The 27500-nt window shown below is 42.2% G+C and overlaps 1 protein-coding gene and 1 long non-coding RNA gene across 18 annotated transcripts; both read left to right on the top strand.

Annotated features, from left to right (window-relative positions):
- Positions 1-451: 451 nt before the first annotated feature.
- On the top strand, positions 452-18352 carry impa1 (inositol monophosphatase 1). Its single transcript, XM_028593553.1, has 9 exons — positions 452-557; positions 1716-1797; positions 7382-7515; positions 7661-7765; positions 7898-7943; positions 9596-9704; positions 14838-14946; positions 15743-15894; positions 18139-18352. The coding sequence occupies exons 2-9, from the start codon at positions 1735-1737 to the stop codon at positions 18264-18266; spliced, it is 846 nt and encodes a 281-aa protein (XP_028449354.1). The 5' UTR covers positions 452-557; positions 1716-1734; the 3' UTR covers positions 18267-18352.
- LOC114565481 (uncharacterized) lies at positions 7984-9595 on the top strand. 17 transcript variants are annotated; one of them, XR_003693929.1, is made up of 4 exons: positions 7984-8729; positions 8862-9063; positions 9127-9466; positions 9531-9595. It is a non-coding gene; the product is annotated as an uncharacterized LOC114565481 (long non-coding RNA). The 17 variants fall into 17 exon arrangements; XR_003693922.1 differs by having other exon boundaries at positions 7984-8257; positions 8312-8729; positions 9127-9588; XR_003693928.1 differs by having other exon boundaries at positions 7984-8338; positions 8403-8729; positions 9127-9588.
- Positions 18353-27500: the final 9148 nt, after the last annotated feature.

Below are 27500 nucleotides of genomic sequence, written 5' to 3'. Positions count from 1 at the left end.
GCCGACATGATGATGTCTGTAGGGGGCCGCAGATCTGGACCGGGATTGATGAATGCCTCAAGGTGTTGCCCTTTATCTCCAACTTTAAAAGACAACTAAAAAAATATTTCTTATTAACCTACATCTAATATAAAACTGTTTTTTTTTATGGACTACTGGGATGTATGTGTATGATCGTATGTGTATGTAATGTCATGTATGTACTGGTGCACCTCTCGCGTGACTAGTCATCATCATCTGTGGTAATTGTGTATTCTATAGTCTGCACCACTACTTTTTATTGAATCATGGGCCCCCACCTATAAGCTTTTCTAGCTTCTTTGGGGGACCCATTCACTCTACCCAATTAGTCTTGTACCCCCCCAGCTGTATTATTGTAATGTTTCAAGTGGTATTGTGAATAAAGGAATGAAATGAAAAAATGAAATGAAGCTGCTCTGTCTGTAGTCCTCCAGCAGGAGGCAGCAGCACTGCGCATGCCTGAGAGGGAGGAGGAGGAGGAGGAACCCGGAAGTGCGCGGAGCCGCTGATCCATAGCAGCAGCGGAGGATTATCCGGTAAGATGTCGGTAATGTAGTTTTCTTGTTGTTACCGTGTTGGTTCCGGTAAAAGCGTCTCTTCTTCACATTAGACCTCCGAGACAAACTCCGCGGTGTTCAGCTGCTGTGTTTGACTCCGTCACACCAGACTCCGTTCACAAACCGGCTGTTTTAACGTAAACACACACACATAGACACACAGCGGGAGCGCGCGCACAGTTTACGGCTGTCTGACACGTCATCACGTCCTGTCGGTTAATACGGCTCAAATGTGTCTTTTATTTGTATTTATTTAGGAGGTTTTTAAACAGGAAAAGAGAGTGACGGCGAAGGTATGTCCGCGCTACTCTAACCAATCAAACCACAGAAGGTACCGAGGACCAGCCAATCAGAGGCAGAGTAGGGCGGGACGTATCCTCTCCATTCTAGGAAACTGTGACGTGCTGTTTTTTTTTTATTTAGGTAAAGTTACAACAATTAAATGAATACATACAGAAATGAACAAAAAGGGCGACATTGTAACTGTTCAGAGTGCTTTTTAAAGTTTCAAAATATACTTTCATGTCATTGTTAAATTGGTGAATATTTGGTTTTCTTTCAGACTATTTACATTTATGGATTTACAATTTACCAAATAAAATTAAAAGATTCACAACAAAAACATTTCCTTCATAGTAAAAAATAATATCGTGACTTTGTAATGTTACCCTAAAATAACCCAAATACATGAAATACATCAATCCAGAACAATCTGACATTAAAACAAATGTGCATCAACTCTCTGAAAACATCCCAAAATATGCAGAATTCAGAAAGATCAGATTTATATTTGTCAGGTAGATGCAACGGACAATTTATAAAATATACTTCATTAACTTTAAAACTAACAACATATTCATCACGATAGCTCCAAATCAACAAATCAAATGTCTAAAATATCTATTATTGCACTTTTGACCCTTTATGTAATTTAATAAAACATCTGACTGGTCATTAGACACATGACTACCAGCAGCAGTCTTCTGTTAGCTCCCTGACCAGCGACTTTAATATTAATATAATTAATCTTTTAATCTCTGATCTAATGAGATGTTTCCATGTTGCTGAAGATGATTTAATATCTGATATAACTGAGATGTTTCCATGTTGCTGAAGAGGATTTCTCGTCCTTATAAGGAGCTACAGCTGTTCCAACATGGCCGACGACTGGCAGAACGCCATGGACCACGCTGTCGCCCTCGCACGCAGAGCTGGAGAGGTGGGGGGTCTGTCTGTCTGTCTGTCTGTCTCTGTCTGTCTCTCTGTGTCTGTCTGTCTGTCTCTGTTTCTGTCTGTCTTTTTCTGTCTGTCTCTCTGTCTGTTTTGTGTGCAGATTTTTCAGAATAAAAGCCTCTGAGATTACAGACAGTTAAAACAGGTTCTGAATGGTGCGAAACAGCAGAGTTCTGTGTTCTCTGTTTATTGGCTGAGTCCCAGCTAACAGCCAATCAGCAGAGATTTGGTCAAGTGTGTTTGATTGGTGTATTTGGTCAGGTGTGTTGTGATTGGTGTATTTGGTCAAGTGTGTTCTGATTGGTGTTTTTGGTCAGGTGTGTTCTGATTGGTGTGTTTTGGTCAGGTGTGTTTGGTGTATTTTGGTCAGGTGTGTTGTGATTGGTGTATTTTGGTCAGGTGTGTTCTGATTGGTGTATTTGGTCAGGTGTGTTTGATTGGTGTATTTGGTCAGGTGTGTTTGATTGGTGTGTTTTGGTCAGGTGTGTTTGATTGGTGTATTTGGTCAGGTGTGTTGTGATTGGTGTATTTTGGTCAGGTGTGTTCTGATTGGTGTATTTTGGTCAGGTGTGTTCTGATTGGTGTATTGGGTCAGGTGTGTTGTGATTGTATTTGGTCAGGTGTGTTTGATTGGTGTGTTTTGGTCAGGTGTGCTCTGATTAGTGTGTTTTGGTCAGGTGTGTTGTGATTGGTGTATTTGGTCAGGTGTGGACTTCTCCGTGAACCATCACCTTATCATGGTGGAGAGGTTTGTGTGTCTCTGTGAACCTGAGGGCTGTGTTGTCTGGAGCTTTGTGCTCCTGGTAGGGTCTCCCAAGGCAAAGTGGTCTCAGGTGAGGGGCCAGACAAAGAATGGTTCAAAACCCCAATGAAGAAGCAAGGTAGAGATGGAGTGACCCTGCCCGAGGAAGCCGGGGCCCCCGCCTGGAGCCAGGCCCAGACGGGGGCTCGTCGGGCGAGCGCCTGGTGGCGGGTTTGCCACGGAGCCCGGCCGGGCACAGCCCGAACAAGCTACGTGGCTCCCATCTCTCCAGCCCATGGGCCCACCACCTGTGGGAGGAACCGTTGGGGTCGGGTGCGATGTCACATGGGTGGCAGTGAAGGTCAGGGGCCTCGACGGACCAGACCCGGGCGGCAGACGCTGGCTCTGGGGGCGTGGAACGCCACCTCTCTGTGGGGGAAGGAGCCGGAACTGGTGCGGGAGGTGGGCGCTACCGGTTAGATCTGGTGGGGCTTACCTCACGCACAGTCTCGGTTCTGGAACCATGCTCCTGGATAGGGGTTGGACTCTTTTCTTCTCCGGAGTTGCCCAGGGTGTGAGGCGCCGGGCGGGTGTGGGGATACTCACAAGCCCCGGCTGAGCGCCGCTGTGTTGGAGTTTACCCCGTGGACGAGAGGGTCGCCTCCCCACGCCTGCGGGTTGTGGGGGAAAACTCTGACTGTTGTTTGTGCATATGCACCAAACAGGAGTTCGGAGTATCGGCCTTCTTGGAGACCTTGACTGAGTCCTGCATGGGGCTCCAGTGGGGACTCCATTGTTCTGCTGGGGGACTTCAACGCACACGTGGGCAATGATGGAGACACCTGGAGGCGTGATTGGGAGGAACGGCCTCCCTGATCTAAACCAGAGTGGTTGTTTGTTGTTGGACTTCTGTGCTAGTCATGGATTGTCTATAACGAACACCATGTTCGAACATAGGGATGCTCATAAGTGTACCTGGTACCAGAGCACCCTAGGCCAAAGGTCAATGATCGATTTCATAATCGTTTCATCTGATCTGAGGCCGTATGTTTTGGACACTCGGGTGAAGAGAGGGGCAGAGCTGTCAACCCATCACCATCTGGTGGTGAGTTGGGTCAGGGGTGGGGAAGACTCTGGACAGACCTGGTAAGCCCAAACGTGTAGTGCGGGTAAATTGGGAACGTCTGGAGGAGGCCCTTGTCCGACAGACTTTCAACTCACACCTCCGGCGGAGCTTTTCGTGCATCCCTGTGGAGGCTGGGGGCATTGAACCCGAGTGGACAATGTTCAAAGTTTCCATTGCTGAAGCTGCGGCGGGAGCTGTGGTCTTAGGGTCTTAGGTGCCTCAAGGGGCGGTAACCCACGAACACCGTGGTGGACACCGGTGGTCAGGGAAGCCGTCCGACTGAAGAAGGAGTCTTTCCGGGATATGTTAGCCCGGAGGACTCCGGGCAGTTGCAGGGTACCGAAGGGCCGAAGGGCTGCAGCCTCTGCCGTGAAAGAGGCAAAGCAGCGGGTGGGAGAAGTTTGGAGAAGACATGGAGAAGGACTTTCGGTCGGCACCAAAGTGCTTCTGGAAAACTGTTCGCCACCTCAGGAGGGGGAAGGGGGAACCATCCAAGCTGTGTACAGTAAGGATGGGACACTGTTGACCTCAACTGAGGAGGTAATAGGGCGGTGGAAGGAGCACTTTGAGGAACTCCTGAATCCGACTAATACGCCCTCTATGTTAGAGGCAGAGCTGGAGGATAACGGGGGATTGTCGTCGATTTCCCAGGCGGAAGTCACTGATGTAGTCAAACAACTACACAGTGGCAAAGCCCCGGGATTGATGAGATCCGTCCCAGAAATGCTCAAGGCTCTGGGTGTGGAGGGGCTGTCCTGGTTGACACGCCTCTTCAACATTGCGTGGAAGTCTGGGACGGTGCCAAAGGAGTGGCAGACTGGGGTGGTGGTTCCCCTTTTAAAAAGGGGGGACCAGAGGGTGTGTGCCAATTATAGGGGTATCACACTTCTCAGCCTCCCTGGTAAAGTCTATTCCAAGGTGCTGGAAAGGAGGGTTCGGCCGATAGTCGAACCTCGGGTTGAGGAGGAACAATGCGGATTCCGTCCTGGTCGTGGAACAACGGACCAGCTCGTCCTCTCGCAAGGATCCTGGAGGGAGCCTGGGAGTATGCCCAACCGGTCTACATGTGTTTTGTGGATTTGGAGAAGGCGTGACCCGGGTCCCCGGGAGATACTGTGGGAGGTGCTGCGGGGAGTATGGGGTGAGGGGGTCTCTACTCAGGGCCATCCAATCTCTGTATGACCAAAGTGAGAGCTGTGTCCTGGTTCTCGGTAGTAAGTCGGACTCGTTTCAGGTGAGGGTTGGCCTCCGCCAGGGCTGCGCTTTGTCACCAATCCTGTTTGTAATATTTATGGACAGGATATCGAGGCGTGTTTGGGGTGGGGAGGGGTTGCAGTTTGGTGGGCTGGGGATCTCATCGCTGCTCTTTGCAGATGATGTGGTCCTGATGGCATCATCGGCCTGCGACCTTCAGCACTCACTGGATCGGGTTCGCAACCGAGTGTGAAGCGGTTGGGATGAGGATCAGCACCTCTAAATCGGAGGCCATGGTTCTCAGCAGGAAACCGATGGAATGCCTTCTCCAGGTAGGGAATGAGTCCTTACCCCAAGTGAAGGAGTTCAAGTACCTTGGGGTTTTGTTCGCGAGTGAGGGGACAATGGAGCGGGAGATTGGTCGGAGAATCGGCGCAGCGGGTGCGGTATTGCATTCAATCTATCGCACCGTTGTGACGAAAAGAGAGCTGAGCCAGAAGGCAAAGCTCTCGATCTACCGGTCAGATTTCGTTCCTACCCTCACCTATGGTCATGAAGGCTGGGTCATGACCGAAAGAACGAGATCCAGGGTACAAGCGGCCAAAATGGGTTTCCTCAGGAGGGTGGCTGGCGTCTCCCTTAGAGATAGGGTGAGAAGCTCAGTCATCCGTGAGGAGCTCGGAGTAGAGCCGCTGCTCCTTTGCGTCGAAAGGAGCCAGTTGAGGTGGTTCGGGCATCTGGTAAGGATGCCCCCTGGGCGCCTCCCTAGGGAGGTGTTCCAGGCACGTCCCAGCTGGGGGGGGGCCCGGGGAAGACCCAGGACTAGGTGGAGGGATTATATCTCCAACCTGGCCTGGGAACGCCTCGGGATCCCCCAGTCGGAGCTGGTTAATGTTGCTCGGGAAAGGGAAGTTTGGGGTCCCCTGCTGGAGCTGCTCCCCCCGCGACCCGACACCGGATAAGCGGACGAAGATGGATGGATGGATGGATGGTGTTGTGGTCAGTTGTGTTGTGATTGGTGTGTTTTGGTCAGGTGTGCAGTGATTGGTGTATTTTGGTCAGGTGTGTTCTGATTGGTGTGTTTTGGTCAGGTGTGTTCTGATTGGTGTATTTTGGTCAGGTGTGTTCTGATTGGTGTATTTTGGTCAGGTGTGTTCTGATTGGTGTATTGGGTCAGGTGTGTTGTGATTGTATTTGGTCAGGTGTGTTTGATTGGTGTGTTTTGGTCAGGTGTGCTCTGATTAGTGTGTTTTGGTCAGGTGTGTTGTGATTGGTGTATTTGGTCAGGTGTGTTGTGATTGGTGTATTTGGTCAGGTGTGTTGTGGTCAGTTGTGTTGTGATTGGTGTGTTTTGGTCAGGTGTGTTGTGATTGGTGTATTTTGGTCAGGTGTGTGGTGATTGGTGTGTTTTGGTCAGGTGTGTTTGATTAGTGTATTTGGTCAGGTGTGTTCTGATTGGTGTATTGGGTCAGGTGTGTTCTGATTGGTGTATTGGGTCAGGTGTGTTCTGATTGGTGTATTTTGGTCAGGTGTGTTTGATTGGTGTGTTTTGGTCAGGTGTATTCTGATTGGTGTGTTTTGGTCAGGTGTATTCTGATTGGTGTGTTTTGGTCAGGTGTGTTCTGATTGGTGTTTTTGGTCATGTGTGTTCTGATTGGTGTGTTTTGGTCAGGTGTGTTTGGTGTATTTTGGTCAGGTGTGCTGTGATTGGTGTATTTTGGTCAGGTGTGTTCTGATTGGTGTATTTTGGTCAGGTGTGTTCTGATTGGTGTTCTTTGGTCAGGTGTGTTCTAATTGGTGTATTTTGGTCAGGTGTGTTTTGGTCAGGTGTGTTCTGATTGGTGTATTTTGGTCAGGTGTGTTTTGGTCAGGTGTGCTGTGATTGGTGTATTTTGGTCAGGTGTGCTGTGATTGGTGTATTTTGGTCAAGTGTGTTTGGTGTATTTGGTCAGGTGTGTTTGATTGGTGTATTTTGGTCAGGTGTGTTTGATTGGTGTGATTTGGTCAGGTGTGTTCTGATTGGTGTGTTTTGGTCAAGTGTGTTCTAATTGGTGTATTTTGGTCAGGTGTGTTTTGGTCAGGTGTGTTCTGATTGGTGTATTTTGGTCAGGTGTGTTTTGGTCAGGTGTGCTGTGATTGGTGTATTTTGGTCAGGTGTGCTGTGATTGGTGTATTTTGGTCAAGTGTGTTTGGTGTATTTGGTCAGGTGTGTTTGATTGGTGTATTTTGGTCAGGTGTGTTTGATTGGTGTGATTTGGTCAGGTGTGTTCTGATTGGTGTGTTTTGGTCAAGTGTGTTCTGATTGGTGTATTTTGGTCAGGTGTGTTCTGATTGGTGTATTTTGGTCAGGTGTGTTCTGATTGGTGTATTTTGGTCAGGTGTGTTCTGATTGGTGTATTTTGGTCAGGTGTGCTGTGATTGGTGTATTTTGGTCAGGTGTTTTCTGGTCAGGTGTGTTCTGATTGGTGTATTTTGGTCAGGTGTGTTCTGATTGGTGTATTTTGTCAGGTGGTGCGTGAGGCTCTGCAGCACGACAGGAAGGTGATGACGAAGAGCTGCTCGGTGGATCTGGTGACCCAAACGGACCAGAAGGTGGAGACGCTCATCATCCAATCAGTGAAGGAGAAGTTCCCCACTCACAGGTCAGAAGCCCCGCCCCCCCGAGTCTGTGAGTGTATTTCTATATACACAATAATTAGACACAAGAACCTGTCCTTCCATTTTAAATTGTGTGTGTGTGTGTGTGTGTGTGTGTGTGTGTGTGTGTGTGTGTGTGTGTGTGTGTAGGTTCATAGGGGAGGAGTCTGTAGCTGCAGGTGAAGCGTGCGTTCTGACTGATAGTCCTACCTGGATCATCGACCCCATCGACGGGACCACCAACTTTGTTCATGCGTCAGTTATTATCATTATTAAACATGTTCATCATGACATCATCAGAGATCACATTCAGTTACTTCAACATGTTCTATTGATCTTTATTATTAATAACTAACCAACATAAAAACTGATTTTACTCTTCTACAGATTTCCTTTTGTTGCCGTTTCCATTGGATTTTCTGTCAACAAACAAGTGAGTTCACTGCCCGTCTACATAAAAAAATATAATATAAAGTCCTAATATAGTACGTCTAATAAAGTGATATAAAGTCCTAATATAGTATGTCTAATAGAGTAATATAAAGTCCTAGTATAGTATGTCTAATAGAGTAATATAAAGTCCTAGTATAGTATGTCTAATAGAGTAATATAAAGTTTAGTTTGTAAAAGGCTCCAGTATGATGTGGTGGTCTGTGTTCTCCTGTATGATGAGGTGGTCTGTGGTCTCCAGTATGATGAGGTGGTCTGTGGTGGTCTGTGGTCTCCAGTATGATGAGGTGGTCTGTGGTATCCAGTGTGATGAGGTGGTCTGTGGTGGTCTGTGGTCTCCAGTATGATGAGGTGGTCTGTGGTCTCCAGTGTGATGAGGTGGTCTGTGGTCTCCAGTGTGATGAGGTGGTCTGTGGTGGTCTGTGGTCTCCAGTATGATGAGGTGGTCTGTGGTCTCCAGTATGATGAGGTGGTCTGTGGTGGTCTGTGGTCTCCAGTATGATGAGGTGGTCTGTGGTCTCCAGTGTGATGAGGTGGTCTGTGGTCTCCAGTGTGATGAGGTGGTCTGTGGTCTCCAGTGTGATGAGGTGGTCTGTGGTCTCCAGTGTGATGAGGTGGTCTGTGGTCTCCAGTATGATGAGGTGGTCTGTGGTCTCCAGTGTGATGAGGTGGTCTGTGGTGGTCTGTAGTCTCCAGTGTGATGAGGTGGTCTGTGGTCTACAGTGTGATGAGGTGGTCTGTGGTGGTCTGTGGTCTCCAGTATGATGAGGTGGTCTGTGGTGGTCTGTGGTCTCCAGTGTGATGAGTTGGTCTATGGTGGTCTGTGGTCTCCAGGTGGTGGTCTGTGGTGGTCTGTGGTCTCCAGTATGATGAGGTGGTCTGTGGTCTCCAGTGTGATGAGGTGGTCTGTGGTCTCCAGTATGATGAGGTGGTCTGTGGTTGTCTGTGGTCTCCAGTATGATGAGGTGGTCTGTGGTGGTCTGTGGTCTCCAGTGTGATGAGTTGGTCTATGGTGGTCTGTGGTCTCCAGTGTGATGAGGTGGTCTGTGGTGGTCTGTGGTCTCCAGTATGATGAGGTGGTCTGTGGTCTCCAGTGTGATGAGGTGGTCTGTGGTCTCAGTATGATGAGGTGGTCTGTGGTGGTCTGTGGTCTCCAGTATGATGAGGTGGTCTGTGGTGGTCTGTGGTCTCCAGTGTGATGAGGTGGTCTGTGGTGGTCTGTGGTCTCCAGTGTGATGAGGTGGTCTGTGGTGGTCTGTGGTCTCCAGTATGATGAGGTGGTCTGTGGTCTCCAGTGTGATGAGGTGGTCTGTGGTCTCCAGTATGATGAGGTGGTCTGTGGTTGTCTGTGGTCTCCAGTATGATGAGGTGGTCTGTGGTGGTCTGTGGTCTCCAGTGTGATGAGTTGGTCTATGGTGGTCTGTGGTCTCCAGTGTGATGAGGTGGTCTGTGGTGGTCTGTGGTCTCCAGTATGATGAGGTGGTCTGTGGTCTCCAGTGTGATGAGGTGGTCTGTGGTCTCCAGTATGATGAGGTGGTCTGTGGTGGTCTGTGGTCTCCAGTATGATGAGGTGGTCTGTGGTGGTCTGTGGTCTCCAGTGTGATGAGGTGGTCTGTGGTGGTCTGTGGTCTCCAGATGCAGTTCGGCGTGGTCTACAGCTGTCTGGAGGATAAGATGTACACGGCGAGGAGAGGAAACGGAGCCTTCTGTAACGGAGAGCCGCTGCAGGTTTCTCAGCAGCAAGGTCAGCAGCAATCACACACACTTATTAATAATCACAATAATCACACACTTTACTCATCAATAATCACACACACTTATTAATAATCACAATAATCACACACTTTACTCATCAATAATCACACACACTTATTAATAATCCCAATAATCACACTCTTTACTCATCAATAATCACACACACTTATTAATAATCACAATAATCACACACTTTACTCATCAATAATCACACACACTTATTAATAATCCCAATAATCACACTCTTTACTCATCAATAATCACACACACTTATTAATAATCACAATAATCACACACTTTACTCATCAATAATCACACACACTTATTAATAATCACAATAATCACACACTTTACTCATCAATAATCACACACACTTATTAATAATCCCAATAATCACACACTTTACTCATCAATAATCACACACACTTATTAATAATCACAATAATCACACACTTTACTCAGCAATAATCACACACACTTATTAATAATCACAATAATCACACACTTTACTCATCAATAATCACACACACTTATTAATAATCACAATAATCACACACTTTACTCATCAATAATCACACACTTATTAATAATCACAATAATCACACACTTTACTCATCAATAATCACACACTTATTAATAATCACAATAATCACACACTTTACTCATCAATAATCACAATAATCACACACTTTACTCATCAATAATCACAATAATCACACACACTTATTAATAATCACAATAATCACACACTTTACTCATCAATAATCACAATAATCACACACTTTACTCATCAATCACAATAATCACACACTTTACTCATTAATAATCACAATCACACACTTTACTCATCAATAATCACAATAATAAATAATCACAATAATCACACTTTACTCATCAATAATCACAATCATTAATAATCACAATAATCACACACTTTACTCATCAATAATCACAATCACACACACTTATTAATAATCACAATAATCACACACTTTACTCATCAATAATCACAATAATCACACACTTTACTCATCAATAATCACAATAATCACACACTTTACTCATCAATAATCACAATAATCACACACTTTACTCATCAATAATCACATCAATCACATCAATCACACACACTTTACTCATCAATAATCACTATAATCACACACTTTACTCATTAATAATCACAATAATCACACACTTTACTCATCAATAATCACAATAATCATTAATAATCACAATAATCACACTTTACTCATCAATAATCACAATCATTAATAATCACACACTTTACTCATCAATAATCACAATAATCACACACTTATTAATTATCACAATCACACACTTTACTCATCAATAATCACACACACTTATTAATAATCACAATAATCACACACTTTACTCATCAATAATCACAATAATCACACACTTTACTCATCAATAATCACAATCACACACTTTACTCATCAATAATTACAATCACATCAATCACACACACTTTACTCATTAATAATCACAATAATCACACACTTTACTCATCAATAATCACATCAATCACACACACTTTACTCATTAATAATCACAATAATCACACACTTTACTCATCAATAATCACATTAATCACATCAATCACACACACTTTACTCATTAATAATCACAATAATCACACACTTTACTCATCAATAATCACAATAATCACACACTTAACTCATTAATAATCACAATAATCACATCAATCACACACTTAACTCCTCAATAATCACATTAATCAGAAACTTTACTCATCAATAATCACATTAATTACATCAATCACACACTTTACTCATCAATAATCACATTAATCACACACTTTACTAATAATCACTAATCCCAACCATGAAGACCAGTCGACATATTTCATTCCACCACGTTGGTCCGCAGCTGAAAGCATGAAAGGACCACTCGTGTTCAGAATGAGCCTATAGGGGTTATAAGACCAGATGTTTACAGTGTGGGGCCTTCCCTGGGACATGTTGTCATAGTAATCAAATATGGATCTAGCTTCAGCACGAACTGGACCGGACAGTTTATTACTAGAGCTGCTCCCTCTTAGTGGATCAGTGGACTAATCGGTGGTTCTGGTCTTAGTCAGCTTAGATCTCTTTAGTCCATTAGTCATGTCTGATGCTGTTTTCATGCTGAATGACTTATTTCTAAGAAACGTACGAGCACATTTCTGGTAAACACAAGAATTAAAGTGGTGCTTTAGCATGACTCTTAGTGGAGAAACTCAGATTTACAGATCTGTCCATTAAATCAACTAATCGATTAGTCGGTACAGTTGAATGAGTTCTTCTTCAATCGAGCACAGCCCTATTTATTAAAAAGATAGATTATGAAGACAGTAGCTCCCAAGACTGTGGTGTAGAGTTCTCAATGCTTGTTTTAACATGTAGGGACTCTCATTATGCTACCGTGGAAGTGTGGTAATATTTACAGCATTGTTAGTGGTGTAGAAATAGTGATTTGTTTTTACTTTCCAAGTGCCCCGAATACTAACGTTGCAAGCTAATTACCGGTCACCGGTCCCAGAGAACACCCGAAACGGTACACATATGTTAGTAACTCCTAGGGTCATTTTGCACCGGAATTGTCCTTTTAAGTGTCTGAAGTAATTCAACATGGTGAATAAGGGTTATGAGTGTGATTAGTTTAATATAACATGGTGAATAAGGGTTATGAGTGTGATTAGTTTAATATAACATGGTGAATAAGGGTTATGAGTGTGATTAGTTTAATATAACATGGTGAATGAGGGTTATGAGTGTGATTAGTTTAATATAACTTGATATAATATAACATGGTGAATGAGGGTTATAAGTTTGATGAGTGTAATATAACATGGTGTAATATAACGTGGTGTACCGGTAATATAACACGGCGTGATGTAACATGGCGTGATGTAACGTGATGTAATATAACATGGTGTAACATGATGTAATATAACATGATGTAATATAACATGATATAACATGATGTAATATAACATGGTGTAACATGATGTAATATAACATGATGTAATATAACATGATATAACATGATGTAATATAACATGGTGTAACATGATGTAATATAACATGGTGTAACATGATGTAATATAACATGATGTTATATAACATGATATAACATGGTGTAATATAACATGGTGTAACATGGTGTAATATAACATGGTGTAACATGATGTAATATAACATGATGTAATATAACATGATGTAATATAACATGGTGTAACATGATGTAATATAACATGATGTAATATAACATGGTGTAATATAACATGGTGTAATATAACATGGTGTAACATGATGTAATATAACATGATATAACATGATGTAATATAACATGATGTAATATAACATGGTGTAACATGATGTAATATAACATGATATAACATGATGTAATATAACATGGTGTAACATGATGTAATATAACATGATGTAACATGATGTAATATAACATGATGTTATATAACATGATATAACATGGTGTAATATAACATGATATAACATGATGTAATATAACATGGTGTAATATAACATGATGTAATATAACATGATATAACATGATGTAATATAACATGATGTAATATAACATGGTGTAACATGATGTAATATAACATGATGTAATATAACATGGTGTAATATAACATGGTGTAATATAACATGGTGTAACATGATGTAATATAACATGATATAACATGATGTAATATAACATGATGTAATATAACATGGTGTAACATGATGTAATATAACATGATATAACATGATGTAATATAACATGGTGTAACATGATGTAATATAACATGATGTAACATGATGTAATATAACATGATGTAATATAACATGATATAACATGATGTAATATAACATGATATAACATGATGTAATATAACATGGTGTAATATAACATGATGTAATATAACATGATATAACATGATGTAATATAACATGGTGTAACATGATGTAATATAACATGATGTAATATAACATGATATAACATGATGTAATATAACATGGTGTAACATGATGTAATATAACATGATGTAATATAACATGATGTAATATAACATGGTGTAACATGATGTAATATAACATGATGTAATATAACATGATGTAATATAACATGATATAACATGGTGTAATATAACATGGTGTAATATAACATGATATAACATGATGTAATGTAACGTGATGTAATATAACATGGTGTACCATGATGTAATATAACATGATGTAATGTAACATGATACAACATGATGTAATATAACATGGTGTAATATAACATGGTGTGACATGATGTAATATAACATGATGTAACATGATGTAATATAACATGATATAACATGATGTAATATAACATGGTGTAACATGATGTAATATAACATGATGTAATATAACATGATATAACATGATGTAATATAACATGGTGTAACATGATGTAATATAACATGATGTAATATAACATGATGTAATATAACATGGTGTAACATGATGTAATATAACATGATGTAATATAACATGATGTAACATGGTGTAATATAACATGGTGTAATATAACATGATATAACATGATGTAATGTAATGTGATGTAATATAACATGGTGTACCATGATGTAATATAACATGATGTAATGTAACATGATACAACATGATGTAATATAACATGGTGTAATATAACATGGTGTAATATAACATGGTGTAACATGATGTAATATAACATGGTGTAATATAACATGGTGTAACATGATATAATATAACATGATATAACATGGTGTAATATAACATGGTGTAATATAACATGGTGTAATAGAACATAGTATAACATTATGTAATGTAACGTGATGTAATATAACATGGTGTACCATGATGTAATATAACATGATGTAATATAACATGGTGTAACATGATGTAATATAACATGATGTAATATAACATGGTGTAACATGATGTAATATAACATGATGTAATGTAACATGGTGTAACATGATGTAATATAACATGATGTAATATAACATGGTGTAACATGATGTAATATAACATGATGTAATGTAACATGATGAATAAGGGTTAAATGTGTTTGTTTGGGTCAGACGTGAAGCAGTCGATGATCGCCACAGAGTTTGGATCCAGCAGAGACCCTGAAGTTGTAGAGAAGATCTTCTCCAGCCTGAAGAACATCCTCTGTATCCCCGTCCACGGGTAAGACTGCAGTAGTGCTGCTGATACTGCAGTAAAGCTGCTGATACTGCAGTAGTTCTACTGATACTGCAGTAGTTCTGCTGATACTGCAGTAGTTCTACTGATACTGCAGTAGTTCTGCTGATACTGCAGTAAAGCTGCTGATACTGCAGTAGTTCTGCTGATACTGTAGTAAAGCTGCTGATACTGCAGTAGTTCTACTGATACTGCAGTAGTTCTGCTGATACTGCAGTAAAGCTGCTGATACTGCAGTAAAGCTGCTGATACTGCAGTAGTTCTGCTGATACTGTAGTAAAGCTGCTGATACTGCAGTAGTTCTACTGATACTGCAGTAGTTCTGCTGATACTGCAGTAAAGCTGCTGATACTGCAGTAGTTCTACTGATACTGCAGTAGTTCTGCTGATACTGCAGTAGTTCTACTGATACTGCAGTAGTTCTGCTGATACTGCATAAAGCTGCTGATACTGCAAAAGCTGCTGATACTGCAGTAGTTCTGCTGATACTGTAGTAAAGCTGCTGATACTGCAGTAGTTCTACTGATACTGCAGTAGTTCTGCTGATACTGCAGTAAAGCTGCTGATACTGCAGTAAAGCTGCTGATACTGCAGTAGTTCTGCTGATACTGCAGTAAAGCTGCTGATACTGCAGTAAAGCTGCTGATACTGCAGTAAAGCTGCTGATACTGCAGTAGAGCTGCTGATACTGCAGTAAAGCTGCTGATACTGCAGTAGTTCTGCTGATACTGCAGTAGTACTGTCTGTGTAACAGTGTTCCTGTGTTCTGGTGGGTTTCCAGCGTGCGCGGTGCCGGTACAGCGGCGGTCAACATGTGTCTGGTGGCGTCCGGCTGTGTGGAGGCGTATTACGAGATGGGGATCCACGTTTGGGACGTGGCGGCTGGCTCGCTGATCGTGTCCGAGGCCGGGGGGGTCCTGATGGATGTGGACGGTAAAGATCTGGTTCAGCTCAATAGCTTCTGGATACCAGAGACAGAATCATGAAATTAAACATTTAAAAAAAGCTAAACACAGATTCCATGAAGCCCCACATTAAAGGTGTACTATGCAGTTTCCATTTCTGTCAAACAGCGCCTCCTAGAGTCGCTGGGGAGTACGTTACCTTTGCTGCTTTGTAGCTCTCGCCAACGAGTGAAAGCCTGACTCTGAGATGATGTAATAGAGAGTTACTCTGAGATGATGTAATAGAGACTAACTGGGATGATGTAATATAGATTTACTCTGAGATGATGTAATAGACTGACTGAGATGATGTAATAGAGTTACTCTGAGATGATGTAACAGACAGACTCTGAGATGATGTAATAGAGACTGACTGAAATGATGCAATAGAGACTCACTGAGATGATGTAACAGAGATTTACTCTGAGATGATGTAACAGAGACAGACTGAGATGATGTCACAGAGACTAACTCTGAGATGATGTAACAGACTGACTGAGATGATGTCACAGAGACTGACTCTGAGATGATGTCACAGACTGACTGAGATGATGTCACAGAGACTGACTGAGATGATGTCACAGAGATTTACTCTGAGATGATGTAATAGAGATTTACTCTGAGATGATGTAACAGACAGACTGAGATGATGTCACAGAGACTAACTCTGAGATGATGTAACAGACTGACTGAGATGATGTAACAGACTGACTGAGATGATGTAACAGACTGACTGAGATGATGTCACAGAGACTAACTGAGATGATGTAACAGACTGACTGAGATGATGTCACAGAGACTGACTCTGAGATGATGTAACAGACTGACTGAGATGATGTCACAGAGACTGACTGAGATGATGTCACAGAGATTTACTCTGAGATGATGTAATAGAGACTAACTCTGAGATTATGTAAGAGAGACTGACTCTGAGATGATGTAATAGAGACGGACTCTGAGATGATGTAATAGACTGACTGAGATGATGTAATAGAGACTGACTGAGATGATGTAATAGAGACTGACTGAGATGATGTAATAGAGACTGACTCTGAGATGATGTAATAGAGACTGACTGAGATGATGTAATAGAGACTGACTCTGAGATGATGTAATAGAGACTGACTGAGATGATGTAATAGAGACTGACTCTGAGATGATGTAACAGACTGACTGAGATGATGTAACAGACTGACTGAGATGATGTAATAGAGACTGACTCTGAGATGATGTAACAGACTGACTGAGATGATGTAACAGACTGACTGAGATGATGTAACAGACTGACTGAGATGATGTAATAGAGACTGACTCTGAGATGATGTAACAGACTGACTGAGATGATGTAATAGAGACTGACTCTGAGATGATGTAATAGAGACTGACTGAGATGATGTAATAGAGACTGACTGAGATGATGTAATAGAGACTGACTCTGAGATGATGTAACAGACTGACTGAGATGATGTAATAGAGACCGACTCTGAGATGATGTAATAGAGACTGACTCTGAGATGATGTAATAGAGACTGACTGAGATGATGTAATAGAGACTGACTCTGAGATGATGTAATAGACTGACTGAGATGATGTAATAGAGACTGACTGAGATGATGTAATAGAGACTGACTGAGATGATGTAATAGAGACTGACTCTGAGATGATGTAATAGAGACTGACTGAGATGATGTAATAGAGACTGACTCTGAGATGATGTAATAGAGACTGACTGAGATGATGTAATAGAGACTGACTCTGAGATGATGTAACAGACTGACTGAGATGATGTAACAGACTGACTGAGATGATGTAATAGAGACTGACTCTGAGATGATGTAACAGACTGACTGAGATGATGTAACAGACTGACTGAGATGATGTAACAGACTGACTGAGATGATGTAATAGAGACTGACTCTGAGATGATGTAACAGACTGACTGAGATGATGTAATAGAGACTGACTCTGAGATGATGTAATAGAGACTGACTGAGATGATGTAATAGAGACTGACTGAGATGATGTAATAGAGACTGACTCTGAGATGATGTAACAGACTGACTGAGATGATGTAATAGAGACTGACTCTGAGATGATGTAATAGAGACTGACTGAGATGATGTAATAGAGACTGACTGAGATGATGTAATAGAGACTGACTCTGAGATGATGTAATAGAGACTGACTCTGAGATGATGTAATAGAGACTGACTCTGAGCCTTTCTGTGTTCAGGAGGAGAGTTGGACTTGATGTCCCGACGAATCGTGGCCGCCAACAGCCGAGCCGTGGCCGAGAGGCTCGTTGCTGAGATCGATGCCTTCAGTCCGCCCAGAGACGACGCTCCGCCACTCAAACCGTGAAGAGAGCAGTGCATTGTGGGTCACACAACCGATTTTAATGGTGTAGTAAACTGTATGTAATGAATAAAGTTTGTCTGGAAAACTAATTTTAAAGAAGTGATTTGTGTCAAACAGATATCATGACTTCACCGAAAGAACCTAAAGTCTTCAATTCCTTGTGTAAATTTCCCTAAAAAACATATTATGTAATCTATAAACAGCAGGTTGTCATAGAAACAATTGAGGTAGGATTGGTTGTAAAAAGTCATAGTATAGTATGTCGTAAAAGTATAAAAAGTCATAGTATGTCGAAAAAAATCATAAAAAGTCATAGTATAGTATGTCAAAATTTATGAAAGATTTATTTATTAAATAAATTTCTCCAAACAGTTAAAGTGCAAAAATAACTCAAGTAGAAGGATCAACTCCTCAACACATGCTAACATATGCTAACATAAGCTCACACAATATAAAATATGCTAACATAGCTAACACGTTTCATATAATATAATCATATGTAGGGCATGTGTGAGCAGTGTTATTAGCATATATTAGCATGTGATAACATATGTCTTAGCTTAAATTTGTTAACACATGCTAACATCACATTATATATTCGCAGTGTTAGCATATGTTAGCATTTTAGCATATTTTAACTTGTGTTAGCATATGTTAGTTTAAACATACTGCTATCACATGTAATATATACTAAAATGCTAAAATATGCTAACACATGATTCAGTCCGTGTAAGCGCCGGTTAGCATGTGATAGCATAAATGTGTTAGCTTACATTTGCTAAAATGCTAACACATGCTAACTGGTGCTGAAACAGAACGAGGAGACAGTTGTTAGCATTGTTAGCATCAGTTAGCATCATCCGTCCTGAACTCTTGGTTGGCTGCTCGCTGCGTCTCTGGTCCCGTTTTCATTATTTTTCTTCTATTAAAGTCTGTTTCTCTGGCTGCGTTTCCACGGCAACCAACGAGCCAATCAGAAGGCACCGGCTGAAGTACGCAATGATGTCACTGGGAGTTTAGTTCAGCACACAGCTTCCTGCGCAGCGTCATCACTTCCTGTCCAACAAGACAGCTGAAGACTGTAACAGAGTATAGCAGCACGTTCAAGACCCAAAGGGAGGGGCGCACCCAAAAACACGCTGAACTCAGGGTCAAAAACACCCAAAACATATATATCACGCCATCTTGGGACAGACAGAGACTGAGAAGACACGATGTGAGCATGTGCAGAGACTCAGAGACTCCACACAGATGCATTCTGGGTAAATGTGAGAAGGATTGTGATGTGAGCATGTGCAGAGTTACGGCTACACCACTGGGACAAAGTGAGGAACCAAAGAGAGGCTGATGGTCTCTTAAAGCTGACTGGTCAGAGCCCTACAACGCTCACTTTTACTGGCTGAACGCAGCTGCCATGGTCCCTGAAAGCACCACCAGATGAAGGTGCTTTCAGGGACCACTGAGCTGCACCCAGGGCTCTCAGTCACCTGTTGGCAGCTCAACACAACTACCAACTGCCCATAACAAAAATTATTTAAAAGATGATTCACAGCATGTAAACATAGTTACTGTCCCCGTGGGATTACAGTAGACAGACAATTAAAAAATAAAAAACAAAATAAAAAAATATATTTTTATAATTTAAAAAATATGAATCGATTTTTGGAATTCTTTGAGCTTGTCTGAGCGCTTGAATCACGATACGAATGTCAATCGATTTTTTGCACGCTCATATATATATATTTCTCAATTTCTCCAACATTTTGTGTCTCTGTTTCTCATCATTCCTGATCTCCATATCTGTGTCTAAACGTAGAGAAAGTCAGAGCAGATAATACATATACATAACTCTCAGGAAACTTACAGATAAATAAGTCTGACTACAATCAGTGTCAAAAAGTCATATTATAGTATTATATAGTATATTATAGTATAATATAGTATAGTATATTATAGTATAGTATATAGTATATTATAGTATAGTACGTCGAAAAAAATAAAGTTTGTCCGTTATTCACAAAACATTTAATCTAAAAACCTTTGTGTTCTATAAACATCAGCAGGTCGTTACAGTCATCAGATCTGATATCTATATATATCTATATATATATATATATATATATATATATATATATATATATATATATATATATATATATATATATATATATATATATATATATCTCTCTCTCTCTCTCTCTCTCTCTCTCTCTCTCTCTCTCTATCTATCTATCTATCTATCTATCTATCTATCTATCTATCTATCTATCTATCTATCTATCTATCTATCTATCTATCTATCTATATCTATCTATATCTATCTATCTATATATATATATATATATATATATATATATATCTATATATACGGTATATATGGTATTGTATGGCGTGGGTCGGTAACTGTGTGGTTTGTCCACGTGGTGTAGCCGTAACGAGCTGTCAGAGATGGCGTCTGTTCTGCACATGCTCACATCGTGTCTTGAACAATACTTGTAAACCAGGAACTACAAAATGGACTGAATGTTCCAGAAGAAAAGAGAACTACAAAATGGAATGAATGTTCCAGAAGAAAAGAGAACTACAAAATGGACTGAATGTTCCAGAAGAAAAGAGAACTACAAAATGGACTGAATGTTCCAGAAGAAAAGAGAACTACAAAATGGAATGAATGTTCCAGAAGAAAAGAGAACTACAAAATGGACTGAATGTTCCAGAAGAAAAGAGAACTACAAAATGGACTGAATGTTCCAGAAGAAAAGAGAAACGTTAGCAGCATCAGCAGCCCAGATTACAGGTGTCCCCGACGTTAGCATGTAGCTAAATGTAGCACTGGAATGACTCAGCAAAACCACCAACCAAAAACTACAACATTCAACATGTCTGTTCCTTTGTTAACCAAAGTCGAAAGTACCTAAAAACTACAAAGACCAGGATCCACCGGGACTGATTAACAGTGTTAACCGAGACGTTAGTTCGGTGGAAGTCACAGCAGAAGCACCTTGTCTCGTTTAAATAAAGTTAGTGGTTGCTACGGTGATGAAGAGGGGGGGCAGATGTCTCCAGGGGGAGGGGCCAGTCTGTGAGGGGGGGTAAGATATCTCCAGGGGGAGAGGGTGGGTGGGGGGGTCAGATGTCAGGGCTTCGCTGCTTCCTGAGAGGAACGCTGTTGGTCAGAGTCTGAGGACACAGAGACAGAATGCTGCGCTGTGATTGGCTGATTAAACATCACAACACATCACTAATAAAATATAAAAGAAATATAGAAAATATATATATTCCATGTGTAGGCGGTGTATATAGTATATATTTATATATATACCATGCGTATGCGCTGTATATAGTATATATGTGTATATATATTTATATGTATGTATATATATATCTGGGTTCGGGGGGCAGAAACTGTAATCGCTTTCAAGAATGAACTTAAAACTCTCCTATTTGATAAAGCTTATAGTTAGGGAGAGAGGAGTTGCAGTGTTCACCTAACTGGCCCACCTGCTTCTCTTCATAATTGTTAGATTAATAATACATAACAAAGTAGAGGGAGACAGGCCAGCCAAGCCCGATCCGGCAGGGGGAGAGTTCTAAGTCCGAAAAAGCTACCTCTCCTTATGACCTGTCTCTCTTAGTTACGCTGTTATAGTTCTAGACTGCCGGGGGACTTCCTTCCTTCCTTTGACACACTGAGCTGCTCTCTCCTCTCCCTTTCTATTACTATTATTATTACTATTTGTGTGTATCCAGTCCCAGAAATGCTTGTTACTAATCCTAGCTTCTGGGGAGTTTACTCCCCCGAGTCCTTATGTTTTTTCCCCCAGCGTATTTCCTTGGAGAACGTTGGCACCAAGATCCTGGTTCCAGCTGTCGCCGTGGTCCTGCTGCACTCCCTGCTGAGCTCAGCGGTGCCCTGCAATGTCATGCTGCTTCCTGCTGAACCCTGCCGAACCCTGCAGCTTCCTGCCGAACCCTGCAGCTTCCTGCCGAACCCTGCTGCTTCCTGCCGAACCCTGGAGCTTCCTGCCGAACCCTGCAGCTTCCTGCCGAACCCTGCAGCTTCCTGCCGAACCCTGCAGCTTCCTGCCGAACCCTGCTGCTTCCTGCCGAACCCTGCAGCTTCCTGCCGAACCCTGCTGCTTCCTGCCGAACCCTGCAGCTTCCTGCCGTGTGTGTGTGTGTGTGTGTGTGTGTGTGTGTATATATATATATATATATATATATATATATATATATATATATATGTACCATGCATATGCGGTGTATATAGTATATATGTGTATATATATTTATAATATATATATATGTATATATATTTATATATATATATGTGTATATATATGTACCATGCGTAGGCGGTGTGCGTACAGCGGCTCCGGTTCCTCTGGTTTCCTGGTCGGCATGACGATGTTCCAGCGCTGAAGCTCCGCCTTCATCTCCGCCACGCTGAACAGGACCGCCGGGTCGGCATGGCAACGGTTGATCAGCTCCACCAAGCGCTCCTTATAGTGCACCCTGACGGAGCAGACGGGTGGAGACAGTACTCTCTGTTATCCTCTAATATCGGTCTAATGACAGTACACCCTGACAGAGACTATTTACATAGAGTCTGGTGGAGATATGCTGGCTCTATACACGCTAAAAGTCCTGATTATTTACATGGAGTCTGGTGGAGATATGCTGGCTCTATACACGCTAAAAGTCCTGATTATTTACATGGAGTCTGGTGGAGATATGCTGGCTCTATACACGCTAAAAGTCCTGATTATTTACATGGAGTCTGGTGGAAATATGCTGGCTCTATACACGCTAAAAGTCCTGATTATTTACATGGAGTCTGGTGGAGATATGCTGGCTCTATAAAGTCCCTGATTATTTACATGGAGTCTGGTGGAAATATGCTGGCTCTATACACGCTAAAAGTCCTGATTATTTACATGGAGTCTGGTGGAGATATGCTGGCTCTATACTAAAAGTCCTGACTATTTACATGGAGTCTGGTGGAGATATGCTGGCTCTATACACGCTAAAAGTCCTGATTATTTACATGGAGTTTGGTGGAGATATGCTGGCTCTATACACGCTAAAAGTCCTGATTATTTACATGGAGTCTGGTGGAGATATGCTGGCTCTATACACGCTAAAAGTCCTGATTATTTACATGGAGTCTGGTGGAGATATGCTGGCTCTATACACGCTAAAAGTCCTGACTATTTACATGGAGTCTGGTGGAGATATGCTGGTGCTCTGGCAGTAGAGACGGGTGGAAACTAACTTACTGGTAGCAGACGGGTGGAGACTAACTTACTGGCAGTGTCCTCGGTACTCGGGTAGTGCTGGGCGTCCGCAGGGCTCCTCCGCCCGGCTGCCGTCGTCTCTCAGCTCCAGAACCAAACACACCTCACCTGTCTGACTGATGTGAGCTGAGCTGCTATTGGCCGCTTCCACCCATGAAGGAGACACTCTGTAATACTGAGACACACACACACACACACACACACACACACACACAAAAGTTAAAATCAAACTGTGTTGACACATCTCATAGCCTGGTGAGAGCGTCCTGATCTGGCGAGCTCCAGTTCTCCTCCCAGATCAGTCTGGCATCTTGAGATAGAGAAAAGTTGGAGCCATTGGCCAAATGATCGACCAATCAGTGTTGGTTTTGAGGCGGGTTTATGTGGTGATAGACAGATGGTTTATCCAATCAGCTAACCAGGATTTTCAGACAGCGGTAGCCCTAATTCTGTTAGCCGCTCGCTAATCCTTCTTTAGGAACATGGACCAGGAACCTGAAATGGGGCCTTTTATTCTTTTATTCCTGAATTCTCGTTACACAAACGGTAAATCTCCTTTACCGACATGTTGCTAGCTTGTTGAGCTAACGAGCTATGCTTTGCCTGCAGCAGCAGCAGGGGTAGCCTGGCTTGTGGTTTTATTTGCATACGCTTCGTTGATCTGATTGGTTGATTTGGTCCGTCTATCACCAACATAGGTGGAGGACACTGTTACCTGTAGCAACAGGTGGAGGAGGGACATTGTTACCTGTAGCAACAGGTGGAGGAGGGACATTGTTACCTGTAGCAACAGGTGGAGGAGGAACATTGTTACCTATAGCAACAGGTGGAGGAGGGACATTGTTACCTGTAGCAACAGGTGGAGGAGGGACATTGTTACCTGTAGCAACAGATGGAGGACACTGTTACCTGTAGCAACAGGTGGAGGAGGGACATTGTTACCTGCAGCAACAGGTGGAGGACATTGTTACCTGTAGCAACAGGTTGAGGAGGGACATTGTTACCTGTAGCAACAGGTGGAGGACACTGTTACCTGTAGCAACAGGTGGAGGAGGGACATTGTTACCTGTAGCAACAGGTGGAGGAGGGACATTGTTACCTATAGCAACAGGTTGAGGAGGGACATTGTTACCTGTAGCAACAGGTGGAGGACACTGTTACCTGTAGCAACAGGTGGAGGACACTGTTACCTGTAGCCTGTTGGAGAACATTGTTAAACAGGTGGAGGAGGGACATTGTTACCTGTAGCAGCAGATGGAGGAGGGACACTGTTACCTGTAGCAACAGGTGGAGGAGGGACATTGTTACCTATAGCAACAGGTGGAGGACATTGTTACCTGTAGCAACAGGTGGAGGAGGGACATTGTTACCTGTAGCAACAGGTGGAGGAGGGACATTGTTACCTGTAACAACAGGTGGAGGACACTGTTACCTGTAGCAACAGGTGGAGGACATTGTTACCTGTAGCAACAGGTGGAGGAAGGACATTGTTACCTATAGCAACAGGTGGAGGACATTGTTACCTGTAGCAAAAGGTGGAGGAGGGACATTGTTACCTATAGCAACAGGTGGAGGACACGGTTACCTGTAGCAGCAGGTGGAGAACATTGTTACCTGTAGCAGCAGGTGGAGGAGGGACATTGTTACCTGTAACAACAGGTGGAGGACACTGTTACCTGTAGCAACAGGTGGAGGCGGGACACGCTCCAGTCTCTCAGGTGGTACAGACAGTCTCGGGGATGGTGGGCATGAAGACCTTTAGATCCACAGTCGGCAGAGAAACTGCAGGCCTGAAATAGATTAAAATCTATAAAACATGTATCATTGAGGAAGTGGTATCTGTAGGCTATGTAAAATGTTTGAAGGATACCCAGCCTGTAGATGAGAGACTCACAACCCCTGAAATCTCCGTCACCAAACCCACCAGACTCCATGTAAATAATCAGGACTTTTAGCGTGTATAGAGCCAGCATATCTCCACCAGACTCCATGTAAATAATCAGGACTTTTAGTGTGTGTAGAGCCAGCATATCTCCACCAGACTCCATGTAAATAATCAGGACTTTTAGCGTGTGTAAAGCCAGCATATCTCCACCAGACTCCATGTAAATAATCAGGACTTTTAGCGTGTGTAGAGCCAGCATATCTCCACCAGACTCCATGTAAATAATCAGGACTTTTAGCGTGTATAGAGCCAGCATATCTCCACCAGACTCCATGTAAATAATCAGGACTTTTAGCGTGTATAGAGCCAGCATATCTCCACCAGACTCCATGTAAATAATCAGGACTTTTAGCGTGTATAGAGCCAGCATATCTCCACCAGACTCCATGTAAATAATCAGGACTTTTAGTGTGTATAGAGCCAGCATATCTCCACCAGACTCCATGTAAATAATCAGGACTTTTAGTGTGTATAGAGCCAGCATATCTCCACCAGACTCCATGTAAATAATCAGGACTTTTAGCATGTATAGAGCCAGCATATCTCCACCAGACTCCATGTAAATAATCACACATGTAAATGGGTGAATTAAGAGTGGCTAAACCAGAGTGGTGATTGTTGGAACAGTCGAAAGATGAACCAAGACGGCTTTTGGTTGTTAGGGCCCGAGCACGAAAGTGCGAAGGAACCTATTGTTTTTCGTCAGATTATTATTTTTCCGAGTCCTTTGTCGCATTTTTGAGGGCGTTAGCATGCACAAATACTCACACAAATTTGCACACCTGTCACAACTGGTGAAAATTGCAAAGTTCTGTAGTAATTCATAACTCCATAGCGCCCCCTAACATGAGCCTTAATTCCGAAAAAAGTAAGAAGTTAATATACCAACTTTTGAGTGAACATAGGTCTCATCTTGAACTCCATGGAGCTATTTTTAGAAAAAATTACAAAATTCAAAGATTTCCAAAATCTTGGTTTTCGTGCAAAAATCTTCATTTTACGAACACTTGTTTGAGGACTTTATGATGCACGAAAACTCTTAAAATGTTGCAGCCATGTACAGAATATTAAACTCTTTCATCTGAATACACAATAAGGCCTGGGAGTGGTATGTTGCTCTATAGCGCCCCCTAATGGGTTTTAGCCCTTGGGCACATTTTTGACGGCCTCAATATATACGAAAACTCACAAAACTTGGCGCCAACATAAACACCTGGGGGATCTACGAGACTCTACAGCGATTTGGCCCATACCTGTAAGCGGGCTCCATAGCGCCCCCTAATGCGTAGAAGGCCTTAACTTGGACAGAGTTGCTCCGATCTTCACCAGATTTAATACCCATATTGCTCTAATCATTGCAGACATATTTCCCATTTACCTTCATTAGCTCCGCCCAACCGGAAGGCGGCCATTTTTAATTATGCATTTTTCAGGTGTTTTACATTCTTTCGAACTTGTCCTAGGCCGTGACTTCAATCTTCTTGAATTTTTGCAGGTAGTATCTGTTGACCCTCATAGCGAAAAGTTATCCGGAGAATTTTGATAGTTGAAAAAATGCGCAAGTTACAGCAACAAAATCGGCCATTAGATGGCGCTGTTTACATTTTCTTTAATTAATCAGCAAAATATTGACATATGGGAAGCCTACTTTGTCTAACTACTCCTAGGACGTGAGTCCGATCAGCACAAATACTTGCGTGCAGACTTGGAGGACCCTCGTGACAAAAATTTATCAAAAGAATTTTGATAGCTAAAACAATGCGCAAGTTATGGAGGACCAACTTCCTGTAGGTGGTTGTGGAAACAGGAACAGCTGTTTCTTGCATACGATTATTCCAATGGACACAAAACTTAAGAAAGTTGTTCCTCATGTGCCAATGAGGCTGTGTGCCAAATATGTTGTCAATTGGCCTTTAGATGGCGCGGTTTTAATTTTTTTAATTAATTAGCTTATTTGCTTTGAGTGAAACTTACTTTTTTTAACTCCTCCTAGAG

This window comes from Perca flavescens, chromosome 12 (assembly GCF_004354835.1).
Source record: "Perca flavescens isolate YP-PL-M2 chromosome 12, PFLA_1.0, whole genome shotgun sequence".
NCBI classification, from domain to species: domain Eukaryota; kingdom Metazoa; phylum Chordata; class Actinopteri; order Perciformes; family Percidae; genus Perca; species Perca flavescens.
Note: the sequence above shows the minus strand (reverse complement) of the source record. Positions and strands in the feature narration are given on the sequence as shown.